General features: G+C 40.7%; 1 protein-coding gene across 4 annotated transcripts in view; it reads right to left on the reverse strand.

The window, feature by feature from the left end:
* The window catches only part of MTUS2 (microtubule associated scaffold protein 2), a 324,610-nt gene that overhangs the window by 191,405 nt on the left and 111,634 nt on the right, over window positions 1–21,571 (reverse strand). For all 4 annotated transcript variants that reach the window (XM_074859877.1, XM_074859879.1, XM_074859876.1 and 1 more), the window contains 3 exons: window positions 16,998–19,592; window positions 10,721–10,961; window positions 653–859 (listed from right to left, as the gene is read on the reverse strand). In XM_074859877.1, coding sequence (XP_074715978.1) covers window positions 653–859; window positions 10,721–10,961; window positions 16,998–19,289 — 2,740 coding nt within the window. In that variant the 5' untranslated portion in view covers window positions 19,290–19,592. The remainder of the gene's footprint in view (window positions 1–652; window positions 860–10,720; window positions 10,962–16,997; window positions 19,593–21,571) is intronic.

The raw sequence follows: 21,571 nt of genomic DNA on the forward strand, positions 1-21,571 counted from the left end.
ACAATCCAGTGGGTATTATTTTGTACTTAATAAAATTAACAGTCTTTACAGAAAATAGGATTTGAAATGTCATTTCAATCACAGGATCCTTCCAAGTCTGATAGATGAGACAACAGCTATGATATCAGTTCTGATCCCTTTCATATCACTGACATTATTTGATTAATTTTCTAAACTAAGTTTATTACACTGCATATTAAGAGGCAGAAGAAAAGCAGGTGAGAAAGATTATGTTGCTCATTTTAGATAATCTTTGTCTTAAACTGTTCTGCATGGCTGCAATATACTTACCAAACACAGTTTATTGTGATTATTTACTTACTTCGGCTTGTAAGAAGGGATGTTCTAAGTAAAAACAAAATGCAAAAATGCCTCAGGTTCACTTTTAATGTGATTTTCTCTGCAGCAAGGAAACCAGCCCCTTCTTATATGCAACATACATTCAGCAGCTATTCATCTATTATCAATAATATTTTTTAAAATAGCACTGGGAAATCAAGATGCCAAACCAACAACTCAGTGGCACAGAAGAGATTAGTGAGTGCTGCACAGATTACATTAGTCCTAAATTAGACACAAACTCCAGTCTGGACAATCCTGGAATACATCTATTTAATATCACTCCAGAAAGAATGACACTTTTTGGACTTACGGTTGGTTGTCCTGCTTTGATCACTCTGAGCACTGTCGTTTGACTGGTTGCTGGAGACAGAGGATACACTTGAGCTCCTGACAAAACCAAATGCGGCCAGCTTAGCTGCTGGCAACCGTGAATAACCTGGAGGACGAAGTCCAGACTGGCAGGGCTTGGGGAGATTTGATTTTGCAGCACTTGGACATGGGCCTTTCTTAAGATCAACTGAAAGAAGGAAAAAGAAAGAAATTTTTATTAAATAAACTAAACTGGGATATACTAAGCATTACCTCTCCCACCCAGCTACGTAAAGTCAGTATAAAGACTGAATACAAGTTTTAACGGCTGATCAAACTACAGTGATGTCTTATTATTTGCTCCACTAAAATGAAGTTCTGTAGAACAATTACAGGTTGCAATATTTTTTAAAATGTGAAATGCAGCAAGGACCCATGAGGCATAACTCGAACTTCCAGCAAAGTAATGTAGTTCAAGTCTGCTAAGATTTTTTTTAATGTTATCTTCTTTCCTGCTGTATCACTTTCTAATTTTACATATGTTATGTGCCAATTAAAAAAAACTTATACAGAGACAAACATGCTATGCATAGCTGCCAATTTTGGAAACTATTGTAGAACACCAACAAGCCTCTTCAAGGACACAGGACTTCTTTGTATTTCATCAAAGAAAACACTTCTTTGAAGTCTTTCTTTCAAATTTTGCTAAAAGAAAATGCCCTTTTCTTGCAACAAGCCTGGGAACAAGGACATGACCTGTAAAGTTGTACTTTTTTAACATACCACCGGCCATTTCCACTGAGAGACTTCTCACTATAAACCAATGTGAATGACATCAACCAAGTCTCAGACAACTGCCAATAGCGGGCTTATAAAAGATGAAGTTTGGCAACAATATCCCCCTGTGGTAACTAGTAACTGGTCATCTGTCTCTAACTTGTGTCCTAACCCGTATTCTGCTGCCCTTGCTTAGGTGAACTTTTCTAGGCAAATCCAGAACATAGGTCCATAAATGCTCCAAATTGTCTTCATGGACCAAAGGTCCATGAACATGGCAGGATTGTCTTCAAGGACCAAGGATTAGAGTTTGCTTTTGATTGGAAGGTCTGGATACCAAGTGGATCTGGACCTCAACTGTACATAAAATTTGGACAGAGCTTTTCTTTGTAGGTTTGACAACATCAGATTCTTGTTCCTTGTGGAATCCTGAGCAGCAAAAATATATATTAAAAAAAAAAATAATTCACAGTTGTCCAAAAGATGATGCTAGATTGTTTAATCAGTCATCAGGACCAGTGGGTTAGGAGACAAGGCAGCATTAAAACCGTCGACATATTCTGCCAGAAAAGGCCACAAAGTCACCGTTTTTCCATTCTTATTCAGTGAACATTATTTGTGCATTAGCCTGATGCATACTTCAAAGCAAGAAGTGAACATTCATAATATAAAGGAAAAATAGAAATTAACTGCACAGTAGGAATATGATCTTCATATTATTACAGTATTTAATTCTTTTGTAAACTATGTAGGTCACAGCCTTATTAATTTTAATGAAGCATTACACTTTGAGGAGACTTTATAGAAAACAAGACTAAATCCTTTGAGCAGAAAAATGTTATGGGGATTTTGAAAGATAGTTGTGTACCTCATCGCAATAATAATACTAAGCTTTGTTTAACAAAACTAAGCCTTTTCTTTTGAAATAGAAATATGTGTAACACCAAGCTGAAAAGAGTTTTGTTATCCTATAAGACGCATTCCTATGAAAGACATCCAAAAATGTTCTTTGCTGAACAAAATAATTTATAGACTCTTAAAAATACATTTTTTGTACCCACTTTTCACAAGTTGAGGCCTTTATTAAGACACGAGGAGATGGATGTCTGACTGCAGCACCTTTACCAGCGCAGAGGAGGACATGCTGTGGAAAGTAACCCAAATGAAAATAAATATCTACAGTGTATAATAAAAGACTGCTAAAATCCCTGTTCACTTTTTTGGCACCAACAGGGACAACTGTGGACTTTGATCCTCAGTCTGGCTTTATTTGGATGATGTGGAGATGGACTCAGAAGTAGCTTTGGGCTCCAGGTGCAGGTGAAAAGCAGTGCAGGCACATTAGCACAGAGAACAGATAAGCAGTGATGTTTGCCATCAGTTTACTGCCAGGCTTGTGCAGCATTGCTTTGACAGTGGTCTATTACAGCTGGTTTACAGTTATCTGCAAAGCACCAACAAGCCAGACTTCTTCCCTCCCCACTGCTGGGGACATTCATGCCACATCTAAATGACCCCACAGCAAGGCACTACAAAACATTACCTCAATGTTTTCCTCAGTGCTACCAGCACAGCTTGCAATTACTGTGAATCACGTTAACTGATTTTCATGTGGGAACAAGAAAAAGTATCCAGTGAAAGGCTTTAAGAGTCCCAAATGCTAGGAATGACATGCTAATCATCTTTCGGACAGACTCTCTCTGTTTGAGAGGACTGACATCTTCCTGCGTTAACAGCTCCTGAACGGTGGGACTCGAATTGGCTTATGCCAGTGTAAGGCTGCACTTTTACCATGGAAGGATGATCCTGCGCTCTTTCCCTTCCACAGTCAGACGCCTCATGCCCCCACCAATGCTGATACAAACACTTCAGCAGTATTGTGGATTGGTCAGACCACCTTGCTTACTCAGCTGCCTGCACACTCATACACTTGCTACTGGCTGGGCATGGCCAAACATCAGCTTTGCCAGCTACCTAAAGGACTAATTATACAAGGGCAACTGCGTGTGATAAAAGGCACACAACTCAGCCACAGTGTGCAAAATACTCCCTGTGTTGCATCAGTGACAGGACCAAGCCCAGTTAGCCTCCAGATTTGAAGCAGGGGTGAGTACCTGTGGCAAGCAGCTGCAGGAGCAAGGAACCTGCCCAGATCAGTGGCAGTAGGGAGAAGGTATGGGACTGTCTCTTGTGGGTTTTACAGTTTTCTGAAAAATGCACCAACAGGCCTGCACTGCGTAAGCTGAGAGTTGAGACTCCTTTTTCCTAAGAATGTCTGAAAATTGAGGTGGAGCAAGAAATCTTTCATTTTATAGCAAAAAGCTATAAAAATCACAGATTTCCTGCAGCAGAATAGGGGAAATTCCACTGGGGCAGGGGGTGGAAATTGTTAGAAATGGGATTATTTAAAACGCATTTGAAATGCACTTGCCCTAGGATGGTGAGGTTCAGCTGACGCTCCCATATCCCCAGATCAACTGCAGGGATGCCCACACTGAGGCCCCAGGCTGTCCGTTCTCTGCACCACTATGCGACCAAGCACCTGCAGTCCACGGCACACCGAGCACCATGGGTGTCACTGAAGAAGAATTTCCTTAAAACCAGGAGGGTTTTGGTGACAAATTTCCCAGCCATCTCCACCTTTTCTTCAAAATCTTTCTCCCAAACCTGGGCAGAGGAGTCAGTGTTTTTTCTCACACTTCCATGTGTGTTTCAGTTTATAACTTCACTTCAAATTCCCCCTGAACTACATTTTGTATCTTGAACTCATCATCATCCTTAAATTATTTTTCACTTCTCTTCTTTGTAATCCAGCTCTTCTGTACCACGAGGACCTGGGGGCAGGACATTATCCTCATTAGGGATGCATTCAAACCCTTAAAGCTAAGTCATTTTGTGTCTTCTTTCTCATTAAAATACATGACACATCAGCCTACTGTACATATTTTCTGTTCAAACATCAAGTTTTACTATGGATGTTTTTTCTTTATTTCTGTTTCTTAGAAGTATAGAAGCACTCCTGCAAACAAGGTCTGGGAGTTCAAAACAAAAGTTATTTTAAGAGCAGCTTTCATTTTAATAAAAAACTGCCAAAATAAGCTTAAAAAATTGGCAAAAAAATCTTTCCAGCTGTCTCACTGCCTGAAGCTAATTATAGAATTAAGTATTGTTGTCTGCATGGCACACAAGCGATTTTCTATGACACTTCAAGCTGTTCCCATCTAGAAACATGAAAACATTTTGAGATAGCGACTGATTGACACAAACCAGATGTGCCTGGAGAGCCTTAAGAAAAGTCTGAGCCAGACTTATGCATCCCCACTGCACATGAATTGCATCTCCATGCACATGTATAAGCAACTTGCATGTCACTTCTCTGTGAAATCTGAAATAGGTTTTAGCTGAAATGAATGAAAAAATGAAGAAAGAAGTTACACAGATATGTTCTTATGAAAAAGAGTAGTGGTTCAAGACTTCAACTCTGCTTGTGATTCAGGGATCCTTGGCAAGACTTTGTTTTCATGTGGTGGGGTTTTTGGTTGTGTTTTTTTTTTTTTCTTTTGTGAAGCATTTCCATTAAAACTTTAATCATTAGGTGTCATTTTCTGTCAGAAAGATGCTGTGAACATCATTATTCTTATTTCATATTGGGAAATCTGGGGCAAAGAAGTTACCTGCAAGGTCACTGAATTAGTCAGAGATAATACAAGCAGAGTTAACCCACCTCAGAGTTAACCCAATCATTGATATCTTTGCAGATTAAAAATACATTTTGCAAGCAAGAAGCCTATTCTGTTGCCACTACTTTTGCAGTTTCCCTGTTATACACATAATGACTTCTCTCTGAACAAGAACTGACAAAAGGGGCTTTAAAACAGAGGTTTTAATGGTTTACACCTAAACAGCAGTGAGTAGGTTGTACCCAGCTCCCCTGATGGTCTCTTATCCAAATAATGTCAAGTCTGGGACAGTTCAGTTCCAAAGGCAAAACAGTTGTCACTACTGATCATCAATATACTTTCTGATCATCAGTCCACTGTCATGCAGTAGGAAATGATAATTTCCTCATGATTCAGAGTTAAAAGACCCAAAAGCTGCTCTGTGCCTTCCCAAGGCTGGTTAGCACATTCTCACCACCCCAAGAATTTGTCAGCTCATGCTTCATTCAAACTGCAAATGTCTAAGTTCGAATTGTAGCTGATGTGCAAAGCAGCAGCATCCCACAGAAACTTCCAGTGCAGGAACTGTCAGTGCCTGAGCCACACTCACTGCATTTTCCACTGAAAGCCACAGAGCAACAAGAACACTTCTCTGTGAACCGGAGCCACATCTCATCTGCCCAGCTGCTGCTCATCGGCTGCTCAGAAGTGCTGCAGGTGCCCAGTCAGCGACAATGCTTGGCTTTGGCCAGGGAGGAGGTAGAGTACAAAACATTTGTCCCCTGTTGCACCCAGATTGTTACTGATACCATTCTTATGACTGACGATTTGGTACAACAACCATATAGACAACCCTTCTCATAAGATGCATTTTGGTTCTTTGAAGACACAATAATTATTGGGAGCAGAGAGGTGGCATACAGCTAAGTCTAAAGCATGGTGAAAATGTCCTTAGCAAAACTCTGATGAAGAAGTGTGTGTCTCCCTTTGAAGCACTTAATTTTTCTTTATGAAGTACAATAGGATTGCTCTCCCAAAGAAAGCAGAGTGCCAACTGAAAGCACTGCAGATTAGTGAAGGACAGAGAATATTTTCCTCTGAATTCTCCCCGTCACCTCTTTCCTTAAACAATTAAGAAGTTTGCCAGCTCAAATCCAAGTACCTCAGACTGCAAACCTATAAAATAAGCATACAGCTGGAGTAGCAGTAATGCAACATTTCAGGATGTAACCTCAAAACCCCTTTTCTATCATCAAATCTCATTTCCTCGTTCAAGTATTAGGTATTTCTGAGCATAAACATGAAAGCAAAGCTTTTCTACCAGGAGAAAGCTGTAGACATATTGTAGCATTCAAGATGAAATGCATTATACATACGCAAAGACACAAATAAATGCATATACCTGTGTGTGTCTGAGCAATGAGAAACTTTGCTGTCCTGATGTATATATAAATTGTAGAAATGAGAGGAACTGCTAGACCCTCAGGACTGGCAAATTTAATACACAGGTGATAAGGAAACAACATTTAATTAACTCTTTGAGAAAAAAATACCATAAATACTACTGAAAAATGTAGAATTAAGTGAAGTTAATAAGTAGAATTAAATGAAGTTCTAATGATGAGATCTCTGTTATACTTTTCAAAATCAGACATTAATCCCATCATAATAATCAGCTAATTAATGCAAATCCTAACACGCTTGATCCAAGAAGTGGAAAACATATTCATAATTTATATCTTTTAGACACAGTATACTTCAATGCTTGTTTTGAATTATAAATTTCCCATAGAAAGAGCAGAGTAAATTTACATAAAATAAACAAATGTTAAGCTTTCGGAGACACTATTGCACCTTTAAATACATCATGATTCAATGACTTTCTATCTTACCTACAGTGCAGATTGCTTTTTCTTACAGTCAGGCTGCTTGCCCGACCCATTCAAGGCAAAGCATCACCTAAGGAGCAGCACTACTTAATAAGGAACTCGCAGACCATGCCAACACACGTGTCCTGCAGACAAAGAAGGATCACCGCTCCAATCACATTTGAGGCATCACACTTGGAGATCACACTTGTGGGATCAATCATTATTATTTTACTTTCTACTTGGCATGTCTTAAAGCTAACGAAACCCTTAATGTACTTGTAGTACTTGCAGTCCATCACAGCAGTCCAGGGATTTAATTATCAATTACTTTAGAGACAGTTTTATGAGTATTAGTATTATATATGGGCCAAACCACTCATCTTATCAGTGCTTCTTAAACAGATTGCTACATTACGAATCGCATGGCAAAGGGGAATAAAATCCTCATTATGAGGCACTGCTTCTGTCGTCGATACTGTGCCATGGTGATTTCAGTTTAAGAGCCTCCATGGTACCTTCTGCTTCCATTACCCCAGGGCAGGACTGAAATCACTAGGATTAGAAACTGTATTAAAAGCTCAGGATCGAGCTGCAAGAGATCCTGATTAGCAGTCTTGAAGGCAGGACTGGTATCCTGGAGAGCAAAATACCTCTTAGTCCCCAGCTGCTTTTGCTGCAGTCAGCCAAGCTCTCACACCCCACAACACTCATGAGCAAGGGTCTTACTGGCTCCACTTCCAGTATGCTGACCACTTGTTCATGTATTCATTATGTTTGCCTATATTTGTAAATACTTCTCTATTGAAGCCATGTTTAATTGTGTTTCTCAAATATTGCATCAAAACCAGTAATGCAGATTAAAGTTTAATACCACTACTAACTGTTAAATTAAGGGAAAGTGGTTGAAAATGGTGTTGGGTACCTTAAAACAATTGGCTAGACAGTGCCTGGCCCTACTCTGAGCCCCTCTGGTCAGCCCCACACCAGCTCTGGCATGCCAGAGGTTGCTATCCCATCCAGCCTCTCCATGGCAACCAGGGACCCATCTCTGGTCTGTGTTTGTGCACTGGTGTGGACACAGCCACAGGAACCAGTTCTCTGCTGCCTTTCCATTCCTATGCCAGCCTTCTCCTGTCTTCTGTCACTTCAGCCTCTTTCATAAGCAATTCATTCTTCTTAAAAGGAATTATTAAGGACAGAAAGACTGGTATGCTGACCTATGAAGTTATACGTTGCTGAGAGGAAGATTGTCAATTGAGGTATACAAGGAAAAAGGCTTTGAACAAGGAAAAGGTGATTATAAGCCAATCTTGAATGTATAATTGGGAAATAAAATACCAAAAATAAAAGACTGTAAAGTAACGAGCATAAGATATCAGAAATACATGAAAGATCAATAAGGGAAGACATTGAATCAACAGAGAGCAGTGAGAAGTACTTTGCAACAGAATAAGATGTTGCAGAAAAATTAAACACATTCTTCACCTCGCAAGGAAAATGGAAGGTGAGATGCCAGAAGTGAAAAAAATGTGTCCTGGGGTGGACAGTGAAAAACTAGAGACATTAGCAACCTCTCCAGAACAAGTCTTGGGTAATTTAAAATCAATAAAACCAGTCAGAGCCCAAAGACCAGATGAGACACACTTTGGGATCCTGAAAGAGATGGCAGACAGATTATTGGACTACCATGAGTTATCTCTGAAACAGCAAGGTATCAATAGACTAGAGAGAAACAAACAAAATAACAGTTGTAGGAATGAAATTATGGAGAGCTATGAATTAAATTTGACCTCCAAAGCAGACAAGGTCCAAGAAATAATCAGTGATAAGAGCAAAAAACCCCAACTTTTGAGAAATAGGAAAACTTTATGAAATACTTTAGTGAAACAGGAATTGCACTAACAGCTAGTGCAATTTCCTCATGCATACTTCTCATGCAGTGGCATTTTTAAAGGCAGTATTACAGACAATAAATAGGACTGATAGGCTGATACTGTTTAGATTTTAGAATGTCACATATTATAGGAAGACAGTAAATAAGTACATACAAGACAAGTTGCTACATGGATTAAAAATGGCTAAGGAAAACTCATGTCTGCAGCCATCAATGATGCAGGATGATATGGATGATGGATGGATGATGGATGAACAAAAATCAAGGCAACCTTCATTTCTGAGGATCAGAAAAGTCAGTGTATTTGTTAATAGGTCCTGTTTGCATATTCCTCTCACATCTATCTCCCAAACTGGTTCCTGTTATGAAACAGCTTGCCCTACTCATATCCTGAACTTGCAGCCTCTTACAGTTTCATTTAAGTGGAAAATATGATCCAATTGCTCTCTGCACCTGTATTCCCCTGTTCAGTGCTGACTGAACTCAACTCACAGGGCTGAATTGGTATTTACTACCCAGCGTGCAATCTTGGAGTGTCTCAGAAGTCACATATACAGCTAAGCTTGGTCAGCTTCTGCTAATGGCATCAACGTAGATAAACTCCAGAGGCAGGATCAGATAGTAAAGGATAGTGGCAAGAGGCACTGTGTTACAGAGAACCTTGATTTTCTGATAAACTTCAAATCCTGGCAACCTATATTACTGACTGATACTGTCCTCTCAAGGTAAATCAAGACACTCTGGCCCATTTCCATTCTAATATTCTCTAAATTTCTTCTGCAGCTTAGTACGGAGAAATGGACACCAGGGAGAGAGAGTAATAGTTTTCAAATACCTGCAAAGAGGAGAACACCCCACGTCCACTCCAGATAAAAGAGGAAGTAAATTGCAAAAAAGAGGATTAGGCAAAACACTAGGGAAAACTTTTAATTGAAAGCAGGTAATGCATTGGAGCAGCCTGCTTTCAGAGGATACAAGATCTCATATTGAAGGTTTTTATAAATAATGTTTCATTAACAGGTTAAATAAACATTTATCAGAAGTAATCCCATCCTGGGGCAAGAGGAGGGACCATATGACCCCAAGTCATTACTTAAGTTTATCCTTTATGACTACTTTTAAAAATCTCTGCAGTTTTGTAGGCTGTTAAACAGCTGCTATGCTTCACTCTGGCAATGGCTGATTTTCAGTTGTCTCTGAACTTGCTGCTGTTTAAGTGTATGTTGTTAAAACCTCTAAGCTTTTCCAGGCTACCAAGGAATGTCCTGTAGAGGTAATTATTATCTCTGTCTCAAGGCACTGTACACTTCTCCTTCCGACTCTTTTCTTGCTTTTCCCTCCCCTGTAATTCTGCCCAGGGTCATGCTGAGCTGGGTAGTAGCTGGGAAGAAAAAGGTATTAGAAATGTTGTCTCCAAACAGGTGGGTACCAGGGCTTCAGAGAATCAAGATCTCTGCTGGCACATCTGAACACTGCCTGGGTTTTCAGAGCACAACATGGTGGGGAAAGTCATAATCAGACTGAATGACAGGGTCTTCATGATGGAAGAAAATGTCCCATTATCTTCTGCAGGACAAAAGCAAAGATTTTTCAGGCATTTACAAGGAGGAGGAAGATAAAAAAGAACACAAATAGAATTATTACTGAAATTGGTTCTCCTTCTTTGGCAATGACCTGTTAGACAACCTTTGCACAAGTCCCAGACTCCCTAGTAAGGCTTGTTGCAGGATAAAAAGTCACACCTCAAAGAGTGCTGTTGGAGTTTTGTAGCATCAGGTCAAGATGTTGCTCATTTTGTGATATTTCTGTCTGAAAAAAAAACCCCTTATTGGTGACTACAGTTAAAGGAAAGGAAAGAAATACTTTACCTGAAGCATCAGGATGATAGAGGTTGGGAGCACTCGTTATTTCTCCTTGCTGATGAAGACAGCTACCTGAGGATCTTTGACTTGCAATAAGAATCCTGCTCTTCGCAGATGGTAACCTGGACACTGCACCCAGTCCTAACTGTGGCTTGAGTATCATGGCAGATCGATAAAAACTTGGTGGGACCTCGTAGTGAGTATATGGTGGAGGGCAAAATTCATCTTTTGCAGGCCTTTCCCCAACCTACAGAAAAATCATTAACATGACATTAGGCAATAAATCAGTAAATCCAGAAAATATGGAGCTCTAAATTGCTTATAAAGGCTAATTTTCCCTTGTTGTGAATATGGGCTTCAGAGCACTGCAGATTGATCATCACTTTCAAAAAGTGATGGTCTTACTATATGAATTGCTCTCCAAAAATATGCACATTACAGTCCCAACACACAGCTAAACCCAAATAAAGAATTGATCTCTCCCCCAAAAGAATATAGACAAATGGAAAATCTTCAATTAGTGAAAATGAAGTTACTGTTAAGTCCTGAAAGGTGATACAATTTACAGAAGTAGATGCACCAAGAGGGTGGATTATTTATTAGAATTAAAATATTCTTACTGAGATACAATCTTGGGGGAAGTCAAGTTTTAACTTAGTTAAAAATAAAGCTGAAGGTATTTAAGTTCATTTTATCAGAGAAACGATATTTTCAAATCATCTGTATGAGAAAAAAAAACCTCTACATGTTCTTACTGCAAAATGTTCATTGTAATCTGTGCCCCTGAGGTTCCTGAAAAGAGACCTGGTTGTGGAGGTGGACACGTTTCTGTAAGTTACATTTTCAGGGTGTTGTTGAATATTCCAAATCAGAACTATAGAACCCAGCTGCACATTTGAATTGGAGAAAAAAAGCAAATTTACAAATGTGAAACATTTATTGTTTATCACAAATAGATGCTGCTTTGCTAAAATCAGTGACAAATCTCTCAGTATTTTAATGGACATATATTGTGAGGACAGCACAGTAAATCCCAGGCTGGAAGCATTTTCAGCAAACTGGCTGTTAGCGGGGAACCTGCAGTAGGGCAATGACCTGGTTCCCCAATTCAGCCCTTACATCTTGCTACACTCAAGCTGGGCTTTGACTCCCAACTTGCTGTGCTACTTCATGACTTGGGACAAGGACGCAGAGCAATGTGAGTAGTTTTCATCTCTCATTTGCGAAGAACCGTTTGCTCTTCTAGGTAGAGTCCAGCTTCTTTACCATTTTCTTATATATAATGCAAAATCATCACGATGTAGAAAGGACCCATGGAGATTTTTTCAGTGCGTTCCATTTAGGCCACAGGGGGAAAAAAAACAGTTTAGGAAATAGGAAATCTGAACTAAATTTGTTTAAAAATTAATCAAAAAGTGCCATAGGCTACCTAGGAAGAAATGTAACTGCCAATTAATTAACTCTGCTGTAAGTTATAATGCACATAATATGCCAAATCAATTTCTGTTTAGCAATCATAAGCATTTAGAATACGCACTTCAACATTGGCTATAAAAGCTTTGATCCTAGTTGCTTCAAGAGCTTTAATCCTAATTTAGCAAATCTTTAACATTCTAAAAGAGGCAAGATTGGCCTTAAACTATTAAATACAGAATTTCTGAGGCCTTTGCACAGGAACTAGGAGAGCAGATGCAACAAACACTGATCATTATATTTTTGCTCTGTATTTTTTCCTTTGTTTGCAGTCCTATTTCCTGCCATTAGATCTTCCCATTTTCTTTTTTTATTATACTCCTATGACCTATTTTTACAAGTTAAGATGCATTTTTTTACTGTATAGATGATTCTCTAGACTTGGACTACAGGAGGTGTTTAGCTTCTTATTTTGAACTTCTGGATTGTTTTTCTGGATAATCTTTTCTCTCCCTGATGAATTTATTTCCATCAGATTCTACTATATACTTCTTATTATTTCATATTTAACTGGCAGTGAACATACCAATGCCAAGTACTTCAGTATAAGGAACGGAGAAAAGCTTTAAATATAGAAACCATGCATTTTGTATAAACTGGGTCAGCTTAACCAAACCTTCAGTCACCTCATTTTTTTTTCTTATTGACAGTATGCTCTGAGTAACACAGAAGGGCAACAAACATGCACACAAAACCAATCAATCACAAGCGTAAAACATCTTCTCAAGGTGAGAGAAGTGAGAATGATTTAGAATAGAATCATTTAGGTTGGAAATTTAGAATAGAATCATTTAGGTTGGAAAAGACCCTTAATATCATCAAGTCCAACTGTAGTTTACCCAAATATCTCTCAAGAAATAGATGGTTTTTTTGAAGAGGACAGTTTTGGGGGACTTAAACTTGCTATGAAGACACATTTTTTCTTTTCTAGTCAACAGTGAATTCATGAAGTGTAAAATTCAACTGGTCTCAATAGAATTGTATGCAATTATTGATTATAAGGCCATTTTAAAGCTCTTCAGAAAGATATGGATTAATATGAGACCTGTTAGTATTCTGTACTAGATTTTTGTACAAAGAAAAGATCTGTCTTAGCCTGACAATTAAAAAGAGGCTCATCTCGGAGTTTTATTTTGTGTGGCGCTCTGCTCATTCCCCACCTACCCCATTTAATGAATTTGTTAGAAACAGTTGGAAAGTCTGCAGTAAATACTCAGAGCATACAGGAATTTCCAGAGCCTGAGTAATCCCGAGCAGAGCTGGCAGCACGGCCAGCAGGTAAGGATGCCCAACACTTTCCTTCGTGTTACTTTATAGCACTGTCAAACATTAATGCCTCAAGCAAGAATCTTCTTGTCAAGTGCCTGCTTTGGGCAGCTATTTGGGAAAAGAGTTGGCAACCTCGGTTCAGACAGTTAAGATAATGACATTACAGGGAAAAACTGCTGGCTTGACTATGTATAAAGCACCTCCCCTGTACCCTTTTTTCCCCTACAGGTCTTTCATTTCAATAGGCTTTAGCCCATGTTTTCCAAGCAAAAAGATGTCTGTGCTGGGGAACAGGCCCAAGGAGGTGGTTGAATGGGGTAGGTGCAACCTTGGGGAGGCAGACAGGAGAGCTGGTGATCCACTGACCTCCTTACAGACCACAGACCCCCACCAGAACCAGCGCTCTTGGCAGCCATAAAGTAGTGAAGTGAGCCAAGGACCGCTCTCTCACAAGGCATAGACCATATCCATACAGGTAAACTCTCACCCTATAGACCAGGCTGCTCTCATCTAGGCTGGTCCTTGGGAACAGCCTCTGGGTGAGCACATGCTGGCAGAGGTGGACACTGAGCTTGGGAGCACGCTCCCAGTCCCACAGTATGGTCAACATTGCATGAGCCTTGGAGGCTGTGCCCTCCCACTGTTCAGTTCACTAGCATGGCTACAGCCTTTGGGTCCCGTGGTTTGCTCTGTTACTCACACAGAGGTAACTGGGAACACAAACTGGCCACAAAATCCTACTGGCTCTCACTAGAAGAGGCTGAGGTCCACACTGGGATGGGGACCCCACGTTGTGATGAAGCATGTGGACAGAACGAATCTGCCCTGGACAATGACTGGTATTTTAAGCATTTCACTTTGAGGGGTTTTCTACCTTTTTTTTTGTACGAAGACAGGCATGAAAGATCTACCTCCACACCATGCTGAGGTTCCAAAGAAAAGCACTCAAGGAGCTGCCAATGCCACAGGCAAGACTGCCCATTTAACCTTAATTCAGTTCCCTTATGGATCCAGTCCCTAAGCACAGCTGGGCTGCATTCACGCCTGAGCTGGGATATTTGTCTGAGCTGCCCTACATGGGCTTTAGCACAGGCAGTTCAAGGAGCCCTGCAGGCTCTCCACTGCACGGAGCTAGCCCTCGACTCTTACTCAAAGAGCTCTCCAGGCCTTGCCTTGGAGTCTCCTGTCCGAGAGAGCACCTTCCTATTTTTTCTAGCTCATGGCACCCAGAGGGGTATTTAATTGTTCCTACCATTTAGCTATCTGAAGGGTGCTTAGAGATTACATGTCTGATTGATAGCAGCTATTAACACTCCCTATCATATCTATGTAATCAAAGCTCTCCAAAGCTCAAAGTGGATGTATGAAACAGGGCAATCTGGGATTTTTTCCTCTCACAAAGACAGTAGCCATCCTGCCCCAGTGTCTCCTTGTCTCCAGAATTTGAGTCTTCCACACTGTTCCTTCACCAGGGTGATTTTGATCTATCTCAATCCATCCTAATTGGTTTATTTTGGATTACACATCAGTCATCTGCCATGAACCCGTACTGTGCACAGCTGCTCTTTTAAGCATCTGTCCACTTCCATGGATCAATCATTTTCCTTCCTCTTGATCCATATGGGAGCCAAATCAGTTCCCTTTGCATTCCTCTAACTAGCAGGACAGTAAGGCAATTGTTTTTAGGGTGGCAGCCCAAGAGAGCAAATACCACCCTCTGCTATCAGCTCCTGACTCCTGGGATAATGCAAACTCCTAACACAAACAGCAGTTTGATTGACTTTTCCTCCCCAGCCTCTCCTCCAGGCAATTCAGCTTCTCTGAAGAAGCAGTTTACTTGGGTTCAAATCTTCCCTTGTTAAAATACTTACCCAAAGTCATATTTCTTGGAGAAGTGGGGGAAGATGCTTTGGATCTTCTCCAGCCCGTAAGTGTCCTCCTTCTAACCCTAGTCTAGAGCAAGTCATGCTGCAGAATTGCCACAGCCTGAGTCCTTCTCATGTTAAGAACAGTCCTCAGTGGTGCACAGAAACCAGTCCTTTGCTCCCAGATGTGTCTGCTGATCCCATCTGATTATCTGAACCCCAACTGTAAGGGCACTACAGTCTTCAGAGGGTCATGTCAGCCTATAAACAGCCAAACAGCTGCAAAATCTAGGTTACTTTGGCTTTAATTTTCGTTGCCATACATTAAACGGTAATAACCTAGTAATTTTCCCTCACCTTACAAGGCAAGTGTGAAGATATACTAATAATGGCTGGCATCAACAAGCTCACAATGACTTTAATAATTCTTCCTCTGGATGGAAAATATAAGGGACAGAGCTGGAAACTGAAGTTAGAGGGGAAAGAGCAGTGAGCGCTGTCCTTTCTGTGTCTGGGATGAGATGGTGCTCTATGAAAAACTATAATCCAATCTTCAGCAGGTTGCCTGTTAACATGACCTAAGGGCCAATCCACACTCACACACAATATCTTAATTTGGGTATTTGCCAGCTTTTGATTGTCAGCACTGTCACCAAATTTGTTATTTCAGTGCCATTCCTTGGGTAAATACTGTATGTAAAATGAGGCAGGCATTAAAATAGCCTCAATAACACCACGAGACACACAGCAAAAACACATAGTAATGTTTTTTTAAAAAAAAGACTGGTTCAAATTAAAACCACTTGTGTTAACTTCGGTATTTATATAAAAAGCTTGGTTGTTGAGCTACCACAGGTCCCAAGTAGCAGACTCAATGGCACATCACAGACCCGAATGTAGCTTCCTCTTCCCTGTCCTTTCTCTATCTTCCAAGCAAGGTCAACTTTCCTCAACTGTGCTCACCTCCCAGCAGGGATTTCAGGTTACCAAGACTCCTGCCCAACTTATCGAGGAAGAAACACAATGAGATACCAGGAGTCAGAACTGTGCAGAGGGACTTCCATCACCTTTGCGCTGCTTGGGAAAGCTTTTGAGGGAAAGGAGATTTCTCATTTGAGGTGCAGGTCAATATAACACACGGCACTAAAATGAGTCAAAAGTAAATCTTTTTCTGTATGATATATATAATCTAACAAGAGCTCTGATAGTCCCTGGGTTTCAGTACAGCTAAACAACATGGAATTAGTTTAGACCTCTAGTGCTCTGTCTGCAAAAACCTATCAACTTTCCCATTAAGGAGGAAAAGTCTCTGTGGGCAAATTACATTCATTTCCCAAAGCAATTCTTTGGGAAAAAAAAAATTCCATTTATGAATAAATTCAAACAGCATGTATTTTCTTTTCTGAACATCCCTATTTATACTTCTAGCAGGTGACCAGTTTGCTGGAAAACATTGGAGGAACACATTGACAACTTCCAGTCACAGATCAAACATCGCAACCGGGTCAGTGCCAGAAAAGGTTAAGTAAGTTTATTTCTAATGATCAGATATTGCCTTGATTTAGGGTTACTTTCTTATTTGAGGTTTGAGGTTGAGAACTAACTTCTAACAGCAACAAGTAAGCAAATGATCACCACCTGGCATACAAAAGAGGCTGTCAAATCTGCCACCTTACCTCCTGCAGAAACTTTTCGCTCATCGGACCGAAGTGATGGCCGGGGGGCCTAATTCCTGACACCACCAGTCCAGAACTGAAGAGTCTTGGCTTCTGGAGGTCAGGTTTAAATTTGTCGTAGAGGATGCTGGCGGTCTTTGCCTCCCCTCCATTGGATGCCTTCTGCTCTGCCGAGATGGGCATGCCACACGCAGGGCTACCAAAGGGCAGCCCTGCCGGTGCAAACGAAGGGTCAAGCTGCTCTATTGAACGAGGGTTTCTCCTAATGTATGTGATGATTTTAGGTCTCACAGGTTTGGGCCTGGGTATAGCAGGTTTTATCTCAACGCTTTCTTCCAGCTTTTCACTGCAGTCACTGTCAACACCCACCTTATCTGAGAGGGAGCCCTTGGAGTGGACCAGGATAGGTTTTGGGATGGCGCTGCTGCAAGCAGTCTTGATAGGCACTTTAGGGGATATGTTTAACAACTGCGTACTGTCAATGGGAGGTAGGACTGAAGAGGGAGACAGTTTGTCAACATGAAGTGCATAAAGGTCCTTCAAACTACTGTTTGATAGCACAGGCTGACTATTAACATCCAGCGTTGCCACCGGGCGCACAGGAGTTGGGACACATAAAAAGGCATCAGCCTTTGCTGAAACATTAGAGCTCTCTGGTACTTCCTCTGAAGGATGTTTCTGTGCGTTAGCTGTCTTTTTACTTGGAAGTGAAAAGCTCAAGGTTTCCGCATCACTGTCGTGGTTGTCAGATTGTTGGTTTGACACTGTCTCTGCACTGTGTGCTCCATGCTGATCTGAGAGATCAGAAGCAGGCACAGCAGCATCCTCAGTGCTTCCTTTGACTAGCATCAGTTTATTCTCATTAACTTTCAAAGGTTTGCTGTCAGGTAGATTAATATTATGTATAAGGGAAATCTGTTCACCAACTGTTTCAGCGCAACCTGCATCAACTTCATGTAAATTTTCGTTTTTTCCAGGTGTCACTTTGCCACTGGATTTACTACTGCAGGTGAGTGGGAATATTGTTTCCACTTCTTTGTCAGTAGAATATTCCTCACCAACCTGGCTAGCTGCCCTGTTGTCACTGTCATTGCTTCCTCTCCCTTCCCCACCAATGGTGATGTTGTTGCTTAGCAATTTGTCATCAGGATAGGTTACTACCTGTCTTGACAATGGATCCTCTACTTTATTACAGGTGTCTTGAAAATGGGATGCTTGAAATTTTGATGTGTCAGCCCCAGAGTCTTTCTGTTCCTGCATTGCTGTATTTTCATCTTTTTGACATCCCAGGGACTCTATCAGCATAATTCTCTCAATCTTTTGTTGACACGTATTTTTAGATTGTAGAGATGGTGCAGTCTTTAGCTCCAGTTTTTTACTTTTATCACCCTGACCTAATTGTGCTTCTGATTTACTAGCAATCTCATTGGGCTTAACAGCTGAATGTTGAGAATGAGAAGTATGTAGTGTGCTTTCAATGTTAACATTTGGTACATTTTCTGGTTTACTTATTTTCTTGTTCCCTGAGGTAGATGTTTTGGAATAAAATACAATATTTTCCTCTGAGGTATTGTCAAGTGGATGAAACACCATCCCAAGAAAATGATCTGTGGATGTTTTTTGTGATTTCTCTGCATTTCCTATCAAATGGTGTGACCTGTCAATGGAGTCCAATGATGCAGAAAGCAGACGTTTACATGACACGCGGCCAATGCAGTCTTTTGCAAATGTTTCAGATTGAGGAGATAATTTACTTGGTCTTCCCAAAGAAAGCCTTTTTATTCTCTCCATCTCCACAGTCCTGGAAATTTTACCCTTAGAAAAGTTCTGGGTGAAGTCAACACCACCTTTGGAAATAACCTCCAGGTTGGCATCATTTGTGCTACTTTTTAAATTGGACAGACTTTGTCCTCGACTAATCCTGATGTGCCTTGATATATCTTTAGCTTCACTGGTCCTACAATCTTTCCCCATTTCCCTGCTTGTGCTGGAGGGCAACTTACTTTCCTGTACACCAGTGTGACAGGTCCGAGAGTCTTTAAAGGTCAGAAGTTTATTCTGCTCGGTATTCAGATAAGTAACTTTCTCTGATCCTCCAGAGTGCATATTCCCACTCTCATCTGTCAAATCACGTTTCTTAACATCTGCTTCAGTCATTCTAACTTTTGTCACAATTTGGTTGGCATTGGTATCCCCCACACTCACGATGCTTTCATTATTATTTTTTATTTCGCTGCGGTTGTCCTGAAGCTGGGTATAACATGACTTGTTTGGGATTAACGGAGCACTCATTTTGAAGCTTTAAGTGACTGCTTTTTTGGCAGTCCTAATTTACGAGAAAGCTTTTTTTTTTCCCTATCAGGTTAACTATTATGCATGCTTCGGTTATACATTTAAATTATAAACTGATCAGTAGAAAGTTCCTCGTCGGAAAGCTTGGAGTCTTGTCAGAGTCACATTTTTGTGCTGCTCAGTTGTCTTTTGTGCAGCCTCTAGACCTAGAAAAATCTTTATGATGTACAGTAGAGAGGTTCAACGAAAGCAAAATAGATCTGTCAAGTTCCCTCTGAATGAGATCCAGTTAATCCAGCCAACCTATGAGAAAAACAAAACAAAACAAAAAACAACAGACAACGTTACAGTGGTGTCGGGAATCATGCTAACTAAACCAAAGTTAAAATCAACAGTGCTCCCAGGTACACCCCCAGGATAGAGCATTCTCAAACACTTTAGATGCTGTTTCAATCACAGCTTTGCTCCTAGCAAAGATTCTTGGTGTAGCACAGATCTCTGGCTTGAGAAGTTACACAATTAAAACTGCTCTGGTTAGAAGAGTGGTTGCTGCTGTTTTTAAGCCACATAGATTTACAACTGGAAACAGGCATAAATAGCTAGGTGAGGATGGGACCCTACACTGAGGGTCTAAGCACTTTCATATTGTTATAATAATGTCTTTATTACACCAAGAGTGGCTACTGATGCATTTAAATCACCACTGAATAGACAAGCCATAAGTAATAAAATTCCAGCTCCATTAGGGGATGTTTATGGGTTTCTCTCCTTGTCTTGTACAAATCACTGCCATACTTGTGCTGACACCCCATCCCCTTTGACATTTCTTAGCCAGATCTGCGGATGCCAAGAAAGCAAAAACTATGGCTGGAGCCCTGTAAAGAAAAACTGTGTTCTTCGGAGATGGCTGCATAGGCGTATGTTCAAATATGGAGGATTATACACCAGTCCCAATACAGTGCAGCTCCTTTTGGCTCCCTCCCCTCTGTGGCTTTGGAAGCCCAGATTTTGTCCTTTATCACCTGCAACAAGATGAAGGGGAAATTTATGTCTATGCCATGCCTAAATTCACTCTCTGAAATATTTCTTGTACCCCGTATGTTCATACCCTTCATTATAAAGAAATATGGAAACTGGAAATTGGAACATGCTCCACAGTTCCCAGAAGGAGAATTCAAAGCATCTGCAATGCTTCCAGCTGTGCTGAGTTTCTAATCAGGGGCTCACAGGGGCACTAATTAGAAGTGCTGATTAAGTCCACTGCTCTGTCTACAGCATCTGGGTGCAAGTCTGGGTTCATGTTTCTATCACCCACTACGAGCTGGTCCTCCGAGCCTTCACATTCACTTCAGCTCTGCTCTCAACATCTGGCTCTGAGCTCAATCCAGTTTCTTTACAGGCACACACACATGTTGGTTGAGTCTGGATTCAGGCTCCTGGCATAGTTCCAGCTCTTCAGCAAACAATAACTAATTAAACAAATTCATGAAACAGAACACAGTATTAAGAATTTCACTTCCACACCACAAAATTGTGTTACTATAGACCTCTTTTGCAAAGCATTGTAAAGCAAGACTTTTAAACTCCTTTTGTGTTCTGTCCTTATTCCCAGAGAAAAAATAATTGAATACTTATTAAACTAGATATATGCATTATGGAGTTTTTTGGTTCATTTCTCATTGTTCCTTTTTTTTAAGCCAAAAAATGACAATACTAGAATTTACATATTCAATCTGAAAGCTGAACTCTAAATGCTCTTCACTGAGCAAAGTATGTCTGCTATCTGTTTGGTTAGCTAGGAAAGGGAACTGATGGGCTCCAGAGTGAGCTGAGTTCAGTCAGCTCATGTTTCTCCCTCAGCTGGCAAATGGCAATACTCTGTGGTACCAAAAGTGAGGGCCATGAAAATGATCAAAGGGCTGGAACACCTCTCCTATGGAGAGAGGCTGAGAGAGTTGTTCAGCCCTGGGTTGTTCAGCCTGACAAGGCAGCTCTGGGGTGACACTATTGCAGCCCTTTCAATACTTAAAGAGGGACTATAAGAAAGATGGACAAAGAGTTTTTATCAGGGCCTGTAGTGATAGGACAAGGAATAATGGCTTTAAACTAAAAGCAGGTAGGTTTAGACTAGATATAAGGAAGAAATTCTTCACTGTGAGGGTGATGAGACACTGGAACAGGTTGCGCAGAGAAGTTGTGGATACCCCCTCCTTGGAAGTGTTCAAGACCAGGTTGGATGGGGCTTTGAGCAACCTGGCCAGTCAGAGAGGGACCTGGGGGTG

This window comes from Strix uralensis, chromosome 2 (assembly GCF_047716275.1).
Source record: "Strix uralensis isolate ZFMK-TIS-50842 chromosome 2, bStrUra1, whole genome shotgun sequence".
In the NCBI taxonomy this organism is placed as follows: Eukaryota; Metazoa; Chordata; class Aves; order Strigiformes; family Strigidae; genus Strix; species Strix uralensis.